Source organism: Lynx canadensis, chromosome F1 (genome assembly GCF_007474595.2).
Source record: "Lynx canadensis isolate LIC74 chromosome F1, mLynCan4.pri.v2, whole genome shotgun sequence".
In the NCBI taxonomy this organism is placed as follows: domain Eukaryota; kingdom Metazoa; phylum Chordata; class Mammalia; order Carnivora; family Felidae; genus Lynx; species Lynx canadensis.
Window position 1 is genome coordinate 7,821,658 of NC_044319.2, and position 20,685 is coordinate 7,842,342.

The 20,685-nt window shown below is 38.7% G+C and overlaps 1 protein-coding gene across 1 annotated transcript in view; it reads right to left on the minus strand.

The window, feature by feature from the left end:
* Window positions 1-20,685, minus strand: part of WDR64 (WD repeat domain 64) — a 143,949-nt gene that overhangs the window by 19,444 nt on the left and 103,820 nt on the right. The window contains exons 16-23 of the mRNA XM_030303238.1: window positions 19,206-19,336; window positions 16,536-16,637; window positions 15,422-15,491; window positions 13,753-13,789; window positions 13,048-13,187; window positions 9,823-9,928; window positions 4,560-4,618; window positions 960-1,069 (exon numbers count right to left, since the gene is read on the minus strand). Coding sequence (XP_030159098.1) covers window positions 960-1,069; window positions 4,560-4,618; window positions 9,823-9,928; window positions 13,048-13,187; window positions 13,753-13,789; window positions 15,422-15,491; window positions 16,536-16,637; window positions 19,206-19,336 — 755 coding nt within the window. The remainder of the gene's footprint in view (window positions 1-959; window positions 1,070-4,559; window positions 4,619-9,822; window positions 9,929-13,047; window positions 13,188-13,752; window positions 13,790-15,421; window positions 15,492-16,535; window positions 16,638-19,205; window positions 19,337-20,685) is intronic.

Consider the following 20,685-nt stretch of genomic DNA (forward strand, 5'->3'; position numbering starts at 1 on the left):
TGCTTCCAGCACTGTTGCCACTGCCCTAGTCCAGGCACCTGCACTCAGCATAGACTTCCAACTGGTCTCTTTGCTCCCACCTTGCTGCTCTGAAATCCATTCCCTACACGTTATTTTTTTTTTAAAAATGTAAATCAGATTATGTTAGTCCTTCACTTAAAATCCTTTGGAGGCTATTTCCTTCAAGGTGAAGATTCAAATCAGCCCCAGGCTCGCACAGGGTCTTTTACCCAATGTAAAATATTCCTTCCTTTTTGCCTTCACTATGTTTAAACTCTCCAGCACACTTTGAAACCTCTCTACCACTCTCGATCTTACCTGACTTTATTCTCCCAAGAGGATAATTCATTACCATGATTTTGACACATTTTAATATGCAGCAATTTGTCTCAAGAAATGTCATGGCATTTCCTTTCTTTGTGTGTGTGTGTGTGTGTGTGTGTGTGTGTGTGTGTGTGTGTTCAGTATTGGTGTATGTATCCTTAGCATTATCCAGGCAATTAGAAATAAGTAGGCATTGCAGAATCAACCACAGTGTCCGTGAAAACATTAGCTTGCTTTCACTTTTCTCAGTGTTGAGTTGCACTTTGCTATGACTTTCTTTATGCCTTCTGATCCTGTGTCTCCTGTGGCTGTTCCTGGGCTTGAGTCTATCTCTCTGAGATAATCATCTGGCTTCATTCTTTGAAATGAGTACACAAAAAACACTTTTATTGAAGTATTTGTTATACTCTGACATGGATGAGCAGGGCATCTTGTCTCCTTGGTCATGGAAAAGAATCCTAAGCCAGTGGCCATCTTTCCAAAGCCCTTTCTGCGTGCCACATTTTGTTTGTTTGTTTATGTATTTATTTTAATTATCCAATCAAGATAGTATTTGGGGTATAAACTTAAACTGTAGCTTAAAATTTTTACTTCTCGCACTCAAAACCCTAAATTCACAATATGAAGGTCCATACCTTACTGAGCCATCAATGGAGGCAGTAAGTACCACTTGTTTGTCTTCTACGTAGATTACTTGAACAATTTCTAAAGAATGAGCACGCCAGGCAAGCAGCTGCTTCAGTTTCTAGAAAGCAACAATAAAGCGTATTCCGTAGCATAAGTATGTGCTGATCATAATCCAATCTCAAGCAAAACCAGTAACCACGAATGAGCCAAGCTTCCAAGTGAACGGGTGTGGACATCTGTGCAGGTTGAAACCCCTCTCCCTGTGAGCTCTTTTTCCTTGCTCAGGCATCCTAACTCCATTTTTAGGTGTTTGTTCATCTCATGTATTCCTGGGAGAAGAAAGACCTTATGTCTTTAGCAATTTCTCGTTTCAGTGAGGATGAACATTTAGTTGAGGATTACAAGATGAGTAGACAAAAGAAAAGCCTTAGGAGAAAGGCTGTGGGATAGGCAGAGGCAGGATAGGCAGAGGCAGAGTGGAATCAGGGGCAGGAGGAAGCAGAGCTGGAAAGGTGAGGACCGAAGGGGAAGTTGGCAAAACTTCCGTGTTTTCAAATTTTATCCAGAGATAGCCCTGGTGATTTTGTTCTCTTTTTTTGGTGGTGGTGGTGGTGGTGGTGATGGAGGTAGTAGGGTTATATATGATATCACAAGGAATCAACAATTAGAATGGGCCTGGCTCATTCTCTTTGATAGACCTCAGAGGTCTCGATTCAAGATGTGGCTTATCCTCAAGTCTAGAGCCTTTAAACAGGCCTGAACTGTGTGAACCAGAGTTGTCCACTGGAGAGCTGACTCTGTAGCAACATCTCCTTAGAGCACATTCTGTCTCTATCACTGATGAACTCACACCAAGCACTGCTTCTTCTGGGGTCATCTACCTAGAATATATGTGTAGCTAGAATTCTGTCAGCTTGGAGTTTTCTTATGAGTCTCCTATTCATTTAGACTTGAACAAAGTTCAGACACAATTCCTCCTAAATTTATTGACCTTCTGACTCAATCCCCTCTAGTTGTTCTTAGACAACCAGGGTGAAATCTGCATTCTCTTATTTCTTATTGTCTCATAGTTATTCAATAATAGCTTGTCATCCAAGGGTTCTTTCTCTGCTTTGGGATTGGATTCACTTAGGCAAGCGTTTCTCTACTATGGGCCATATCTATAGTAAGAAAGACATTTTACAGATGTCAACAGATACAATATCTGCACATGCATACCGGACAAATTTCAGATACTTAACCTTACTATGTGCAATGCACACTGATATCATCTATTCTATTCTATTGCATTTTATTCCCCTTTTAAATTAAAATACTGGTCACCACTCATTACACTGGTTTTATAACCCACTAGTGGGTTATAACCTGTGTTTAGAAAAACATTGCTCTAAGACTTTTTTTTTTTTTTTGTAGACAAGTGTATATTATCATATGTATGATTTCTCTTCCTGTGGACAGGTTTTGACTACCCTATCTCTTAGAATATCTATATTATATAGAGCATCTTTTTAATAGTAATGTTGCAAGAGAAGCAGATTAACATCTGATGTATGCACTGACATATTAGATGTTTATTGTAACTAGTTGTAATCTATAACTGAACCTGATTTAATTCATGATATATATTAATCTGTGTAATAATGAGGCATCTTATAATGGGATTCTGTTGTATATAGGCAGCCATGTACAAAGTGGAAAAAATACATTGCCCAAATACAGAAAAAGGTTGAAATGACATTGAATATGGAGTAATTTCAAATAAGTTATTAAAATAAATTCTTTGCTTTTATAAATTGGTGAAAATGCTTTAAAATAAATTCTACTGATAGTTTAATTCAATATTATTTTATAATTTTGTTTTTAAGATTTTCTCTAAATTTTATAAGGTCTTGTTTCCCAGTTTATAGAAAGTTCATTTGCAAAACTGTAAGCTTTTTGGGTCATACTTTTGTGCCTTAAAATTAATAACAATATATGATAATCATCAAAATTAAGGGAGAACAGATAACTTTCCACTTATATATGGTTCAAGCATGTCATTTGTTTTTGTTCTGCTCACAACATGACTTGATTTCAGACCATTTATAGCTGTTGATAAGTGAAACTTTGTGCTTCACAAGTTGTTTGAACGTTGTTTTCTATTTGATAGCAGTGAGTGTTATATATGGAAAAAACACTGGACTTGAGGACAAGAAGCCTGGCTCTAGTCCTAAGTCATTAACTGTCTACATGGAGTTAAGGCAAGACAGTCTCTGATTTCCCCTCTGCAAAGTGGAGATAATCATAGGAAAAATAAACATCTGAACATTAGAAAACCATCATTGGTTCTTGGAAACAAATAGAAAATTCTATGGATCAACTGAAATAAGGTTTGAAACAGTACCATTCTGTGACACTCTGCAAGGAATCCAATCTTAATCTATGTAACCATAGGAAAATAACAGTGAAAGAAATACTATTTATTTACGTTTTAGATTTAAAATATGACCTTAAGAGAAATAAGTCTATGGTAAAATAGTGCTTCCTTGCTGTAACTTTTAATTAGTCAAGTTGAGTCTTTATAATAGATGTAGGTATATTTGTTTATCCACATTGACACAAAAAGTTCATATTCAGGTGGTTTTAAATAAGGATGGTGACATTTACATTGCGTTCACTCTAAAAAGAGCATAAAATATGTTTGAATCACAAGGAAGATTTAGACTAGATGTGAGGAAGTGTTTCTTTTTTTTAAATTCAAGTATAGTGGCATGTAATGTTATGTTAGTTTCAAGTGGACAACATACTGTATATTACTCAGTGCTCACCATGATAGCATCCTAACATGTTATTGCAGTGTTATTGACTATATTCCCTATGCTGTATTTTTCATCCCCAATGGTTGGGCACTAGATTAGGCCTGTAAGGAAAAGTTATAGCATCTCTTTCTGTTTGTTTTTTTTTTTAATGTTTATTTATTTATTTTTTCTTTTTCTTTTTTTTTTATTCAATATATGAAGTTTATTGTCAAATTGGTTTCCATACAACACCCAGTGCTCATCCCAAAAGGTGCCCTCCTCAATACCCATCGCCCACCCTCCCCTCCCTCCCACCCCCCATCAACCCTCAGTTTGTTCTCAGTTTTTAAGAGTCTCTTAATAGCATCTCTTTCTGTAAAGTTATGTCAGATATAAAAACTGACTGTGGAGGACTAGATGATTTGTGAACTTTTTTAAGCTCTGGGTTTCTACATAGATTCTCTCAAATAAATCAAAACATGAAGATGATGTAACGTGGCCAGTGGCTAGATCACTCACTCACTCACTCATTCTTTCTTTCCACCAGTAAACCATTATTATTTGGCATGTAGCTTGTTTCTTTTTTCTTTTTTTCATTTCAAGTATAATTAACATAGACTGTTATGTTAGTTTCAAGTGTACCATATAATGATTCAACAACTCTATACATTTCTCAGTGCCCATCAAGATAAAATACTGTTAAGATTCAATAGTATTATATATGACTCCAGAGTAGGAAGTCTTGGCCTGCATTTCTATCTTTTGTGGTATCTAGCACAGAAAAATGGTCAGTTTCCGGTTCATGAATTAAACTAAAACTAAAGTTCCTACCTTTTCACTGTGAGGTGGATCCAGGAAGGAACTGATGCTGCAAAGGATGACATGTCCTTCTGTAGAAAATGTAAGCATTGGAATCTTTAGCTAGATATCCTTTTTGTCTAAGCAAATACTATCCAGCCTGCCAAATTAATTTGACTTAGGCATTTATAATGGTAAATAAAATAGAATCTGAAAAACCAGAAACGAAAGAAAAAAAATTATATCACTTATACGTAGGAATTCTGATATATGGCAACCTCATTGTGACTTACTGTTGCCATGTATGCTCAAAGTCAAATTTCCTCTAGATGTCAGGGTAGATGAAATAGAAATGAATACAACACTACCAAATGGAATCCAAACCATTAGAGAGATAATCATCCTATAATCCACATGATAGTTACAAAACTAGATTTAAAAAAAAAGCAACAGGGTGCCTGAGTGGCCCAGTTGGTTAAATGTCTGACTTTGGCTCAGGTCATGATCTCGCAGTTTGTGAGTTCAAGCCCCACATCGGGCTCTGTGATGAATCTGGATCAGAACCTGGAGCCTGCTTTGGATTCTGGGTCTCACTCTCTCTCTGCCCCTCCCCCGCACATGTCTGTCTGTCTGTCTCAAAAAATAAATAAACATTAAAAAATTATTTAAAAAAAGCAAAAAGGACTACATCTAGGCATATTCAAACTGCAGAAAGAAAAAAAATCTTGAAAGAAACCAGAGGGGGGAATATCTTATCTATAAAGGAACAATATAAGAATTACATCTAACTTCTCAGAAACCATGAAAGTTAGAAGAGAATGGAATGAAATATTTAAGTGTTGAGAGAAAAACCATCAACCTAGCATTATGTCCCTTGTGAAACTGTCCTTCAAAAGTGAAGGAGAAAGGTGACTTTCCCAGACAAACAAAACCGGAGACAATTTGTTGCTAGTAAACTTGCCTTGCAAGAAGTATTAAAAGAAGTTCTTAAGAGAGAAGGAAAATGATATAGGTAAGAAATTCAGATTTATACAAAGAAAAGAAGAGCGTAAGAGAAGGAATAAATGAAGATAAAGTAAAAGCAATTTATTTAAAGCAATAATAGCAACAATGTATTTGACAATTGTAACTTATAGGTACTTGAGCTGAATGACAGTAGTGACACAAGGAAGAAATTAGGAATATTTTGTTATTATAAGATACTCATATTATCAGGGAGGTGGTGTAGACTTGTTTGAAAGTGGACATGAATTAGTTGTAAATGTATATTGCAAACTCTAGGGAACCCATTCAAAAAATTTTAAAAAGATACATAATTTATATGCTAAGAGAAAGTAGAATAATATGAAAGGTCACTTAAAACCACAAAAGGCAGAAAAAGAGTGAAAGACAAAAATAAGAACAAAAACGAGGAATAAATAGAACACAATAAGAAATATGGTAGATCTATATCAAAAATCACTTTAGATGTCAACAGTCTAAGTAAGCCACTTAAAAGACTGAGATTGTCAGAATGGATTAAAAAACAACACCCAATTATATGTTGCTTACAAGAAATCCACTTTATATATAAGGATACATGTAGACTAAAAGTAAAGGGATAGAGAACGACTTACCATGTTAATGCGAATCAAAAGAAAGGAAGAGCATCTATGTTTCAGAGAAGACTTCAGAGTAAGAAAAATTATTAGGGATAAAGAAAGGCATTACATAATGATAAAGGGGCAATTCTCCAAGAAGACATAACTATCCTTAACATGTATGTGCCGGGGCACCTGGGTGGCTCAGTCAGTTAAGCATCGGACTTTGGTTCAGGTCATGATCTCACGGTTGGTAAGTTTGAACCCTGCATCAGGCTCTGTGCTGACAGCTCAGAGCCTGGAGCCTGCTTTGGATTCTGTGTCTCCCTCTCTCTCTGCCCCTCCCCCACTCTCTCTCTCTCTCAAAAATAAACATTAAAAATTAAAAGAAAAACATGTATGTGCCTAACATCACAGTATCAAGATATGCAGCTGAAAACTGATAGAATTGCAAGGAGAAATAGATAATACACTGTTATAGTTGGAAACTTCACACCCATCTATCAGAAATGGACAGACCCAGGGGGCAGAAAATCAGTAAGGACATAGTTGAACTTAATCACACCATCAGTCAACTAGATATAATTGATACCTATAGACTACTGCATCCAAACACAGCAAAACCCATATTAATCTCAAGCTATCATTCACCAAGATAGACCAAGTTCTGGGCAATAAATTATATCTTAACCAATTTGAAATAAGAGAAATCCTATAGTGTATGTCCTCAGACTACAATGGAATGAAATTGGAAATCAATAAGAGAAAGGGAGCTGGAAATCCCAAAATAATTAGAGATGAGACAACATACTTCTAAATAATAGATCATAGAAAAAAATCTCAAGAGAAAGTTTAAATATTTTGAACTAAATAAAAATGAAAATATGATACCAAAATTAGAGGGAAGCAGCAAAAGCAGTGCTCACAGGGCAATTTACATGCACATATTAGAAACAAAAGGAAGATCTATAATCTAAACTTCTCTTTTAGAATGAGATAAAAAAAAAAATTCACCAAAGTAAGCAGAATAAATGAAGTAAAAATCAGAATGGAAATCAATGAAACTAAAAATAGGAACTCAATAGAAAAAAATCAACAAAACCAAAAGCTGGTTCTTTAAAAAGATCAACAAAATTGATAAACTTCTATCCGGGCTAACTAAGAAAAAAAGATCTCATGGGAATTAAAAGGATACAAAGGAATACTATGAATTCCATGCCCGCAAATTTAGTAACCTGGATAAAATGGACTGATTCCGGGGCGCCTGGGTGGCGCAGTCGGCTAAGCGTCCGACTTCAGCCAGGTCACGATCTCGCGGTCCGTGAGTTCGAGCCCCGCGTCGGGCTCTGGGCTGATGGCTCAGAGCCTGGAGCCTGTTTCCGATTCTGTGTCTCCCTCTCTCTCTGCCCCTCGCCCGTTTATGCTCTGTCTCTCTCTGTCCCAAAAATAAATAAACATTGAAAAAAAAAATGGACTGATTCCTTGAAAGACACAATCTGTCAAAACTCACCCAAGAAGAAACAGATAATATGAATAGGCTTATATTATTTAAAAAAAATGTTTATTTATTTATTTATGGATGGGGTAGGGAGTCAGAGGGAGAGGGTCAGAGAACCCCAAGCAAATTTCTTGCTGTCAGTGTGGTGCCCAATATGGGCCCATGAACCGAACTGTGAGATCATGATCTCAGCTGAAATCAAGAGTAGGATGCTCAACTGACTGAGCCACCCAGGCACCCCAGGTCTATATTATTAAGGAAATTAATTAATATTCTTCCCAAACAGAAACCACTGCGTCAAAATGAGTTTAATGGTGAATTCTATCACACGTTTAAGTAAGAAATCTTACCAATTATGTACAAACTCTTCCAGAATATAAAAGTAAAAGGGAATACTTTCTAATTTGTTCAACGAGGCCAGCACACCCTAATACCAAACCCAAAGATATTATGAGAAAACTATAAACCAATAGCTGTTATGAACATAATGAATATAGATGCAAAAATCCCCATCAAAATATAAGCATATTAAAAGAATTATACACAATGGTCAACATTTGAAGATCATTTCATGTAATCCATCCTATCAACAGGCTAAAGACGAAAAAAGTCACATGATCACAATAGATGCAGAAAAAGCAGTTGACAAAATTCAATACCCATTCATGATAAAAACTCTCAATTTGGAAATGCATGTTACACTTTTCCCACCAAATTCTAAAAGCCAAAAAACCCAGATCAAAACAACTCTAAGCGTAACATGCAAAACTATAAAACTGGAAGAAAATCTAAACCTTGGGTTTGGCAATGACTTTTTAAAAACAACATCAAAGGCACAATCTGTGAAAGAAACCATTGGTAAACTGTACTTCATTAAAATTGAAAATTTTGTATAATCTCTGGAAGACTGAAATAATTGATGGTACAAACTGATTCATAAAGTAAGTTTTGAAATGAGAACAATGTTTTTTCAAGAAAAATGTAAAATTTAAATATTATTACTTTTTGTTTAACATTTATTTATTTTTGAGATACAGAGAGAGAGAGCACAAGCAGGGGAGGGAGGTGAGAGAAGGAGATACAGAATCTGAAGCAGGCTCCAGGCTCCTAGCTGTCAGCACAGAGCCCAACACAGGGCTCAAACCCACAAGATCATGACCTGAGCCTAAGTCGGAGGCTCAACCTACTGAGCCACCAGGTGCCCCTAAAATTTAAATATGAATGTAATAGCAGTACCCGAATGCAAATATCAAGGTTACAGTAGCAAATGATAAGTGAAGGGGTGGGTGTAGAAGAAAAGCAAGAGTAAAGTGGGCTAAGCTTTTGTTTAACTGAAAAGATGCTGTTTCAGTCTAAATTCTAACAAACTGGTTAGTTTTGTCTGTTTTTTGGAAAAACTTAAAAGTGAACACTACTAAAATTTTAAAAATGTTTTTACACTAGGAATGCTCATTCACACACTCACATAATCTTTTAAAGTAGATGAAAAGAAAGATAATTCATGATTAATTAAAAAGATGAAAGAAAGGAAATAAAGCATTAGAAAAAAGAATTTTGTTACATCAAAGAATAAAGACCAACTGTATGAGTTCTAACAATCAATACAAAAGTCCCCTAATGAGAGCAAAGAATCCCTCTCCTTCCTAATTAATGCTGTTACTCCCTTTATGAGATAAACACGACATAATCTATTCAAGATGGAAAATGAAAACTTTACCTTCTTCCCAATATGTAAGGTAAGAGAACAGGTAGTTCTGTACCCCATCTAAAAATTTTTTTTTTCAATGTTTATTTATTTTTGAAAGACAGAGAGAGACAGCATCAGCACGGAAGGGGCAGAGAGAGGGAGACGCAGAACCCAAACCGTTCCAGGCTCTGAGCCGTCAGCACAGGGCCTGATGTGGGGCTCGAGCTCACGAACGGTGAGATCATGACCTGAGCCAATGTCGGACGCTTAACTGTGTACCCCATTTAAAGATGGGAAAAAAATAGATTGTCTCGCTCTAAGTAAAGACCTCCGAATGGAATAGGTTCTACTCATTGCTCTATTCATTCATTATTCTATTTATTCAGCCAGCTATTCATAACATTCTCTCCTGTTTCAGCATCCTTCTTTTTCTTTCTTTTGTCTCAACAAGTGTCATGTATTTTCCTACCTCCATCTTTATGTCACGTGGTTGTGGAGCAACCGGCAGACGACTACCTAAGCGTGACTTACCCACATTTCCCGTCAGAAGTATCCTGGTGCATGGATCAGTATACAGCGATGTCAGAGAAATGGCAGAATGGTTTGTGAAAGGCAGCATATCCTTCAGTAGCTTTCCCTGAATAAAGTATAACAAATTCTATAAAATAGTAATCTCAGAGTTGAATCTCTCTATAAATAATCCATCTAGGGGCGCCTGGGTGGCGCAGTCGGTTGGGCGTCCGACTTCAGCCAGGTCACGATCTCGCGGTCCGTGAGTTCGAGCCCCGCGTCGGGCTCTGGGCTGATGGCTCGGAGCCTGGAGCCTGTTTCTGATTCTGTGTCTCCCTCTCTCTCTGCCCCTCCCCCGTTCATGCTCTGTCTCTCTCTGTCCCAAAAATAAATAAACGTTGAAAAAAAAAATTAAAAAAAATAAAATAAAATCCACTTCCTGGGGCGCCTGGGTGGCTCAGTTGGTTAAGCGTCCGACTTCAGCCAGGTCACGATCTCGCGGTCCGGGAGTTCGAGCCCCGCGTCGGGCTCTGGGCTGACGGCTCGGAGCCTGGAGCCTGTTTCCGATTCTGTGTCTCCCTCTCTCTCTGCCCCTCCCCCGTTCACGCTCTGTCTCTCTCTGTCCCCAAAATAAATAAACGTTGAAAAAAAAAATTAAAAAAAAAAAAATAAAATCCACTTCCTGGGGCGCCTGGGTGGCTCAGTCGGTTAAGCGTCCGACTTCAGCCAGGTCACGATCTCGCGGTCCGTGAGTTCGAGCCCCGCGTCGGGCTCTGGGCTGATGGCTCGGAGCCTGGAGCCTGTTTCTGATTCTGTGTCTCCCTCTCTCTCTGCCCCTCCCCCGTTCATGCTCTGTCTCTCTCTGTCCCAAAAATAAATAAACGTTGAAAAAAAAAATTAAAAAAAATAAAATAAAATCCACTTCCTGGGGCGCCTGGGTGGCTCAGTTGGTTAAGCGTCCGACTTCAGCCAGGTCACGATCTCGCGGTCCGGGAGTTCGAGCCCCGCGTCGGGCTCTGGGCTGACGGCTCAGAGCCTGGAGCCTGTTTCCGATTCTGTGTCTCCCTCTCTCTCTGCCCCTCCCCCGTTCACGCTCTGTCTCTCTCTGTCCCAAAAATAAATAAACGTTGAAAAAAAAATTAAAAAAATAAATAAATAAATAAATAAATAATCCATCTAAAAAATTATCTCTACTACTGCAACATGATTCTCTTCTTTGTAATAAAAACAACTTGAAACTATCTGAAAGGACTTATTTCCTTGAAATTAAATATTCATAAAGCTGTAACAACTATTAAGAGCATCTAAACTCTGATTATTACAGACCACTTCTATTCTTGGGGGTTGTTTCTTGCACTTCCATGACCCTTTCCATGAACTTCCTCAGACCTCTTTTCCAGGTACATATTCCCCTTCTAAACAAACATTCTTTTCAGGTTTAAGTGTATCTCACTTGTTTAAGTGTATCTCAACCAGTAATATTGCACTTACGTTTTCAGACATATCTATTTTGAAAATTGGTGCAAGATAAAGAGATTGTAGGAGATTCAAATTCAGCAGATTATTTTTCAGTGCTTAGGATAAGTCAGCACCAGGAAGGATTTTCCACAAGCACTGCCTCACTTAGACAATAAACATCCCTGCTTCAGAAGAGAGATTTACATTTTTTTTTAATTTTAATTTTATTTTTGAGACACAGAGAGACAGAGTATGAGCAGGGGAGGGGCAGAGGGAGAGAGAGAGAGAGAGAGAGAGAGAGAGAGAGAGAGAGAATCTGAAGCAGGCTCCAGGCTCTGAGCTGTCAGCACTGAGCCCTACGAGGGGCTTGAACTTGCCAACTGCGAGATCATGACCTGAGCCAAAGTCGGATGCTCAACCGACTGAGCCACCCAGGCACCCAAGAACAGAGAATTTGATAGGGCACCTGGGTGGCTCAGTTGGTTAAGCATCTGACTCTTGATTTTGGTTCAAGTCATGATCTCATGGTTCCTGGGATCCAGCCCTACATGGGGCTCTGCACTGACAGCATAGAGCCTGCTTGGGATTCTTTCTCTCTCCCTCTCTCTGCCCCTCCCCTGCTTGTGCTCCCCCCACTCATCAAAATAAATAAATAAATAAATAAACATTAAAAAAAAGAAGAGAGAATTTGAGTCTGCTAATCATTTCCTGAGATTTATTTGGGTATAATCTTCCTTCTGTTACTCTTATTTCTCTATCAGAAAAAAAAAAAAAAAAAAAAAAAGGCATTGCTCCAATACCAAGATACTCTCAGGAAAAGTTGTTAATGATAGTTTGTATTTTTGGGGTGCCTGGGTGGTGACCAACTCTTGATTTCAGCTCAGGTCATAATCTCACAGTCATGAGATCGAGCCCGACGTCAGGCTCAGTGCTGGATGTGAGCCTGCTTAGGATTCTCTCTCTCTCCCCCTACCTCCTCCCCCTCCCCCACTTGCTCTGTCTCTCTCTCTCTCTCTCTAAAATGAAATTTAAAAATTGTTTCAAAAAGTTTGTATTTTCAAACCAAGATTTTCCCACTTACACGCTAAGATCTATTGACAGACCTGGACGTTTTACCCAGCAGATGCCTGTGCTATTCTGTGTCACTGGGTCTCACTATCTGCCATACAAAATGGTGGCTCTTTTCTCACTTGCCTCTCTAGTGATTTCTTGCCTCTCTACTGATTTCATTGTTATCAGCACCTTCCATCAAGATCCTTCCTTCCATCATTTCTGTCTTCCTAGTTTTAAACTCTGCCACCCTCCGCTCCAAGTCATTTAAAATCTTCTGGGAAATAAAAGCTATTTTTTCATTGTAAAATACTTAAGGACACTCAGTACAATGTAATAACTTCTTCCAATAGTTTAGATAACTAAAAATTTATACATACTCAATATTTGAGTGTTCTTATATTCTTTTACTGTAATACATCATTAATATCCTCTAATGTTATTTCAATATCCAATGAAATAGTTAGTGGCATGTACTCATAGCTCAATTTAAAGAAAAGAAAGATTTGAAATAGTTAACTTAGGAGTTTTGATCATTTGACCTGAGTTACAGAACTGTCCTATTGTAATGTTTGAGTCGCACTTTCAGTGAGAAGGCTGAGGACCCACAATTTGTTAGAAGGTTGAAAAATACAAGAATTGGATGTTCTCTGGAGCCTTAGAAGGCTAGGGTTCGTTCCATAATACATTTATCTTTCTCATTCTCTGCTGTTCCAGGTAAACAATGGGTCCCATCACCTCCATGGTCCACAAACGAAGATGTCCATCCTCATGAGCACTGGCAATGATAGGGGGCTGAGCTTCCATTAAATTGGTGCCTCCAGGATGTTTTCTGTGCACTAGATGTTGCTCTCCCATTGTGACATCAGTTTGTTCACCTACAGGAAAGTCAACGAGCTACCATGGGTGTTTGCAATACTTGGAATTACAAGTTTTATAGAACATAAAAGAGGAGCCAGGTAGGAAAATAGTAAGACAACACATTCTTTCCCCTAGAATATTTTTTTTCCACCTCAGATAACTTCACTCAGGGCAGAGAACAAAAAAAGCATTAACAAATAGAATCCTAGATCACTGGGGGGAAGAAATTATTTTTCATCTTATTACAAAAGCCTCCACGTTGTATATAACAGCTAAAACTAGATATATACCCAGTGTAAGTCTTACACATCCCAAATGGCTTATGAATCTAGTATAAGTTTTAGGAAAACGGACTCAAGACTAAGAAGCTCAGTAATGCATTGGATTTTTAAAAATCTAGAATTAGTATTTAAAACAGCATCACCATAATGGAAATTCTGCCTCTTAGACTACTGAATCTTATACCACCTCCTTAACATTTAGCCACAGAAAGGATATAATGTATATTCATAAGACTATTCTAGAACCCGAACTCCTGTAACAAGAAATTGTTACAAGAAAGAGAGGTGATCTCATACTTACGTTTAACCTCAGTGTCATGTATGCTCTGTTTGCTCCCCTGAATTAGGGGAGAAAAAGAGAAAGCATTTCCGTGACATTGTAAGGAAATGAGATGTACTGGATGAGTTAGATTCTTCAGGTGCATTTACACTTTTTTTAATTTTTAAACATTTGAGTATAGCTGACACACAATGTTACATCGTTACATTAGTTTTAGGTTACAACACAGCAATTGGGTAGGTCTTTAAGTTATGCCATGCTCACCACAAGTGTAGCTACCATCTGTCCCCATACAATGCTGTTACTGTACCGACGATATTCTCTATGCTCTATCTATATCTTTTTTCTTGGGATTTATTTACCCCATAACTGGAAGCCTGTAACTCCCCCTCCGCTGCACCTATTTTGCCCATCCCTCATCCTCTCCCCCTGGCAACCATCAGTTTGTTCTCTGTTAATTTTACATTTCTCAGCATTCTTTTTGAAGTTTTTATTTTATTTTATTTTTTTATTTCAGAGAGAGAGAGAGAGAGAGAGAGAGAAGGAGAGAGAGTGGGGGAGAGGGGCAGAGAGAAAGAGAGAGAATCTTAAGCAGGCTGCATGCTAAGTGCAGAGCCCAATGTGGGGCTTGATTCCACAACTCAGGGGTCATGACCTGAGCCAAAATCAAGAGTCTGACACTCACCTGACTGAGCTATCCCAAGCACCCCTGAAGTTGTTTTTGAATTAATTATTTTAAAAAGTATATTGCAGAGATTGTCACGTTCATAAATATGGTGTCTGTAACACAACATTCTAGTGGCTTAGGGAGGGCATAACAATGAGAGTAATTATGTGTGTAATGCATGCCATGTTCTTGGTGTACATGATCTCCAGTTCTGTTAGCAACCATGTGAATTAGACTTTATTTGATAAAGAAACAAAACTCAGAGATTAGGTGATGTCTCTAAAGCTAATCAGAGCACCTGATTGAAGTACAAGTCTGTCTGACTCTTACATCCTTGTGAGTTTATTCTTTTCATCATGCTAGTCATTTTAAAATAATTTTTCCAGGGAAAAGTTTCCTTTAAAGCAAAATCCTACTAGAGGGGAGCCTGGGTGGCTCAGCTCGTTAAGCATCCAACTTCGGGTCAGGTCATGATCTCATGGTTCATGAATTCGAGCCCATCAGGTCAGGCTCTGCTGACAGCTCAGAACCTGGAGTCTGCTTTGGATTCTCTGTCTCCCTGTCTCTCTGCCCCTCCCCAACTCTCCCTCTCTCTCTCAAAAAATAAATAAACATAAAAACTATTCAAACAAAATAAAACAAAATCCTACTAGAGATGTAATGTACCAAATCTATGGACTGAGAACAGAGTTTGAAAACCACAGTATTACTCTGTGTGTCGTCTCTTCCCTGTGTAATGTATGTAATACTTTTTAGCAAAAGAGGTTGTCTAAAATTGATTTATTATTTCAGAAATGTAAAGATAGCATATGTAATATATTTTATTTATATGTATGGTTTATTTTCAGATATGAAAACCTTGAAAATACCAAAAAAAAAAAAAAGATTTTACACATGCATGTACATACAGAGTTTTTCCACCTTGACCTTCTCTCAAAAGAGCATCTCAAGTGGGGCCAATCACTATTTCTAAACCAACATTGGATATAACAGGAAGACACACTCTTTCTATTTGTTGCTTACCTTGCTACTCTGTGGACCTTTACTAGAATCACATTGTGATGAGGAGCACACAGAATCCTGACTTGATCTCCTACAGGAAGAGGGAAAAGCCCAAGGAAGGAAAGTTAAGATATTCTATCCTACACAAAGTGTGCTCTTCTCTGGTTTAATTTCAATAGGTTACTTCTCTCGTCATCTATGGACACTGAGCCACTCAAGAAACAAATCATACTTTCTGTCTTGGGTCACAAATGTTCATCTGTCTGGTTTTGGTAGATGCTGTTGGGGAGCCTCAGGAATTAACATTTAATGTTGCCTGGGTCTGGGAAATGAAAATGTGCCCTGTACCACTGCTCAGGGCTAGATGTATTCCCAGGAGCTGACACTGAAATGGCAGGAGCAGAGTTGGGGGGTGGGCCTGGCTAACCCCTGCTCTGCTCTGCAATTCCCAGTTCTAGCCTGGTTGTCTCGGCCGTGCTCTGCTGGAATGAACTGGAAAGTGACTTAGGTTCCAGTGAGGGCACTGATATGGAACAAGTCTTCAAAGTAGTCTCAGTTAAGGCAGTTTCAAGTCAAGGGGTAGGGAAGGTGGTGCATTCTTGCTCACTGCTGGGTGACTCAGAACCAACACGGAAGCCTTTGCTTTCTCATTTCCTTTCCCATTACATGTTGCCTGAAAATCAGAACTCTGAAGCGCATCTAGACAGAAAAAATAGTTTTTCTTAAATATTTAGGAAACAATGTCCTTCCCCCTCAGAAATGAATGGAGATGGCTCAGTTTTAGCAGATGTCGTATGAAACCTTCTGCTATAGGTTTAAATTTGCCCTGCAAGTCCTTCCTTATTTTGGCCACAAGTGTGGTCAAGTGGGCATTTTCTACCTCTTCTACTGGTGTAGAGATTGCTGTGAGGCTGACATGGTAAGGGAAATGAGAACCCCACACAGCAAATCAGATCCCAGAGGACCACCTACCTACAAAAGATAGTAGCAGGGAAGAAAGCTTAAGCCAAGTAGCATTCCCAATTTATGTCTTCCCTCAGTTGTACCTTCCTTAGTGCTGGGATAAGGAGAACTCTTTTTACATCACCCGCATAAGTCCCAGACAGTATTTCTTCATCAGTAAGTACTGAGTTACCTTGCACATTCAGGGGGTCGAAAGAGGAACAGTATGTCATTGATTCTAAAGCGTTTGGGATCCAAATCAGGGTCCACCTTGAAGCAATTTTCAGGTCTGTACCTGGGAGTGAAGCATACATTTACATGATAAACATTTACAAGTTAGGCAACTTGCATTATTTATACATCCCATGAAGAGCTAATCAATTCCTGCAATGCTGGTATCACTGAACATGAGAGAAAACCTAGAGGGGTAGAGTTGGAACCGATCTCCCTTAATAAAGCCCTGTGTAACCACGCGACCAACTCAGTGTTTAAAAGTCTTTTAATCCAGTTAGCAGGTCTAGCCTACTACTAATACGTCAAAGTGGACTTACATATAACCTCCTGGAAGTTTCAGAAAGTTTGAAGAATAGAATTCTACTCTGAGTAAGTGGAGTGGCAAATTTCCAGTTTGGGCCCCCCAAAAAGCATGAGACTTTGAACAGGAAGAGAAAGGCTATGTCTCCTGACTGGTGAAGGGATCTTAGGCAAATTTGAGCAGAGGTAGAGACGGCTTCCACCATGAATATGGAAACCACTTGCAACTTTAGAGCCTTTTGAAAGCTGGACCCAAGTTACATTAGACAGTTCTGTACTAAATTGTGTGTTTTGCAAAATACTAAAGTGATTCTAAGTCACTTACTTGTGTATAATCATCTTCTCATGGGAAGGGAACATGATGTATGGCTCACCATACCGTTACTTTCCTCTGACTGAGTGCTGGATTCACATGCATCGCTTTGCAAAATGCTAGCACTTCAACAAGGAGCATCTCCTCCTTCAAGTTGGGAATATTCTCAGGAGAGCTTCCCTCCTGATGCTGTGGAAGCAGGACTATGGTCTCTCTGCTTTCCTTTTGTAGTGAGTCACGCACAAGCTGACACAGCATGAGAACTGCTTTAATAAGAGGCTGAAGAACCACACAGTGCATATTGATATGGGTATCAAGTGACAAGTCTACAGTCATGAGAAAGCCCAAGGGCAAGTGTTGAAAGGAAGGAACAGGAGGGTGACAGGAATTCTAGGGCAGGACCCAAGAGAACACTGGCTGAGGTACAGAGGGAGAAGTCAACGAATGGTTCAAAGGAGAACAAATCCAGGATCGAAACAAGAGAGGACTATGTCCCCTCAAACGTTGGTTAAAGGTAAAGGCTCAGACTTACACTGGAAAGGGGTCTGGGGTCCAGATGGACCAGGAGTGTTTAAGGCACTGTAAATAGAGAAGCAGAGGTTTCTTCTTGTTTTCCTCTTTCCTCTTGTCCTTTCTAATGCTCTTTTCCCTCTTTCCTTCCTCTGAATGCTTAGATAGATTGATGTTATTTTTATTCATTCACTAAGGTTCTTGACCACCTTGTACCTCAAAGTACAACACTGCAAGTTCCCTTGATACAGGATGTTTACACATGGCCCTTGCTTATGGCCCAATTACAGAACTGGGGAGAGTTTGTTATTTACAACCTATCCGTAGCAAATAATCCAATGTTACATTACTTCCTTTACAGACAATGGTAAGAATATTTAGAAATGGATAGCAGGGAGTGGGTAAAGCTTTTGGCTATGGTGCAGGGCATATCTGATTGGTTGAGATCTACTTATTTAATTGCATATGCCACCCCGTTGTTAGCACTGACCTATAATGCACTGCACACGTTGCAGTGGTGAATAAAAAGAAAACCCATGTAGAATGCTACTCACCATTTGACTTTGGTGACTGAGCAGATGGTGGTATCACTGGGAATACAGGAAAAGGAGATGAATGGGAGAGGGGAAGACTGGGACACAGTTTTGTTCTTTCAGGGTGTTGCTGGTGACCCAGATGGTCATCGCCAGATATGTGTGTTTAAAGCTCTAGGGAGATTAGTGTTTAAAACATATATTTTAGGGGTGCCTGGGTGGCTCAGTCGGTTAAGTGCCAACTTCAGCTCAGGTCATGATCTTGTGGTTTTATGGGTTCAAGCCCCATATCAAGTTCTGTGCTGACAGCTCGGAGCCTGGAGCCTGCTTCGGATTCTGTGTCTCCCTCTCTTTGCCCCTCCCCCGCTCACACTCTGTCTCTCTCTGTCTTCTCTCAAAAATAAATAAACATTACAAAAATTTAAAATATATACATATTTTAACTTTTTGTGTAGGTTATAAATTAGGACAGGATCACACATGAAAGCATGTACTAGAGGGAGAAGAGTGAAAGTCAAGGGACTTGGGAATATGAATACTTAAGTTTCCTTTTATTATTATTATTATTTCCTTTTATTATTCCTATTATTATTCTGGGATTTGGACATACAGAACAAATCTCATGAATGTAACTTCCAGAAAAGCCTCTCTTGAGAGCATCACCGCTGTTATACCACTGATTTATTGTTTTTAAAAACGTGTTGAACGTGGGGCACCCGGGTGGCTCAGTTGGTGAAGTGCCCGACTTTGGCTCAGGTCATGATCTCACAGTTCATGAGTTCGAGCACTGCATCGGGCTCAGTGCTGAAGGCTCAGAGTCTGGATCTTGCTTCAGATTCTGTGCCCCCTCTTTCTCTGCCTTCCCCCCCTCAAAATAAAGAAACATTAAAAAATTTAAAAAATAAAAAAGTATTGAATGTTATTTTGGCTCTTTTGCAGTACAGCTTTTATATTGTTTAAAGATGCAACTTACACTTCTTTGACGGTAGAGTTTACAAAATTCCATAAGATAATCACACCATTTAAGGTTCCAGCCACTATCAAATTATATCCTTCTACTTGCAATAAATCAATGCAGTTCACTTCCATACTGATGGCAGGATTCTGAAGAAGGAAGCAAAAAGACTTATGGACCATCATGAACACAGTATCTAACCGCAGCAGAAATGCTATGTGTACAGTTTGTTATTCTATCATTGAAACAAAACGTCTCGTTATGATTTTTTAAAATTTAGAGCATGAAATTTAGTAAAATAGATTTAATTTTGCATTAGAGTTTTGTTTGTTTGTTTGTTTTAACTAGTTGAACTCATTAAAACAACAAAATATACTCCTCAATATTCTTCCCAGCCTTGACTTATTCTTCCCTGGCATACCAACCATTAGATTCCCTTGCCATCCTTCTCTTTCCTTCAGTCTTCTTAAAAATATTCTATATTGGCTGACCCTCCCTACGACTTTCCCTTCACTCACTGTTTGGGTTCTGCTCCATACTTCTCTATGAAAACTTTTTCTATTCACCACTAAGCACTCTCTATTGCCACCGCTATTTGGCACTCTTCAATTGTTGCTTCAACTATTTGTTGGACACCTGCTGTTAGGTTCCTGAAATACAAAGTCAAACAGAATGCCTGTGGCCTGGACAAACTTATCATATCATGAAAGTATTAAGATAAAGCCCTGTACAATTTAAAAGTGCTGTATTGGAGGCATGTATAAGACTTTCTAGAAACATAGAAGAGTGACAGCTAAATAAAGTAGAGGTCTATTATACAGATGGCCAACAGGCACAGGAAAAGATGCTCAACATCACTTATCAGGGAGCTGCAAACCAAAACCGTAATGAGATATTGCTCCACACCAGTTAGAATGGCTAAAATCAAAATGACAAGAAACAAATAAATGTTGGTGATGATGTGGAGAAAAAGGGATCCTCATGCCCTATTGATGGGAATATGAAGTGGAGCACCCACTTTGGAAAATAGTATGAAGGTTCCTCAAAAAATTAAAAATTGAAATACCATATGGTCCAATAATTCCACTACTGGGTATTTACCCCCTCACACCAAATAAAAACACTAATTTGAAAAGATATATGCACCTCATATGCTTATTGAAGCATTATTTACAATATCCTAGATATAGAAGCAACCTAAATATCCATCAATAGACAAATAGATAAGGAGGATGTGGTGTATACACACATATGTGTACCTGTGTGCATGCATGAGTGCTCGTGCACACACACACACACACACACACACACACAGAGGAATATTACACAGTCATAAAAAAGGATGAAATCTTGCCATTTGCAATGACATGGATGGAGCTAGACAATATAATGCTAAACTAAATAAGTCAGTCAGAGAAAGACAAATACCATATGATTTCTTATGTGGAATTTAAGAAAATGAACAGGCAAAGGGGAAGAGAGAGAGAGAGAGAGAGAG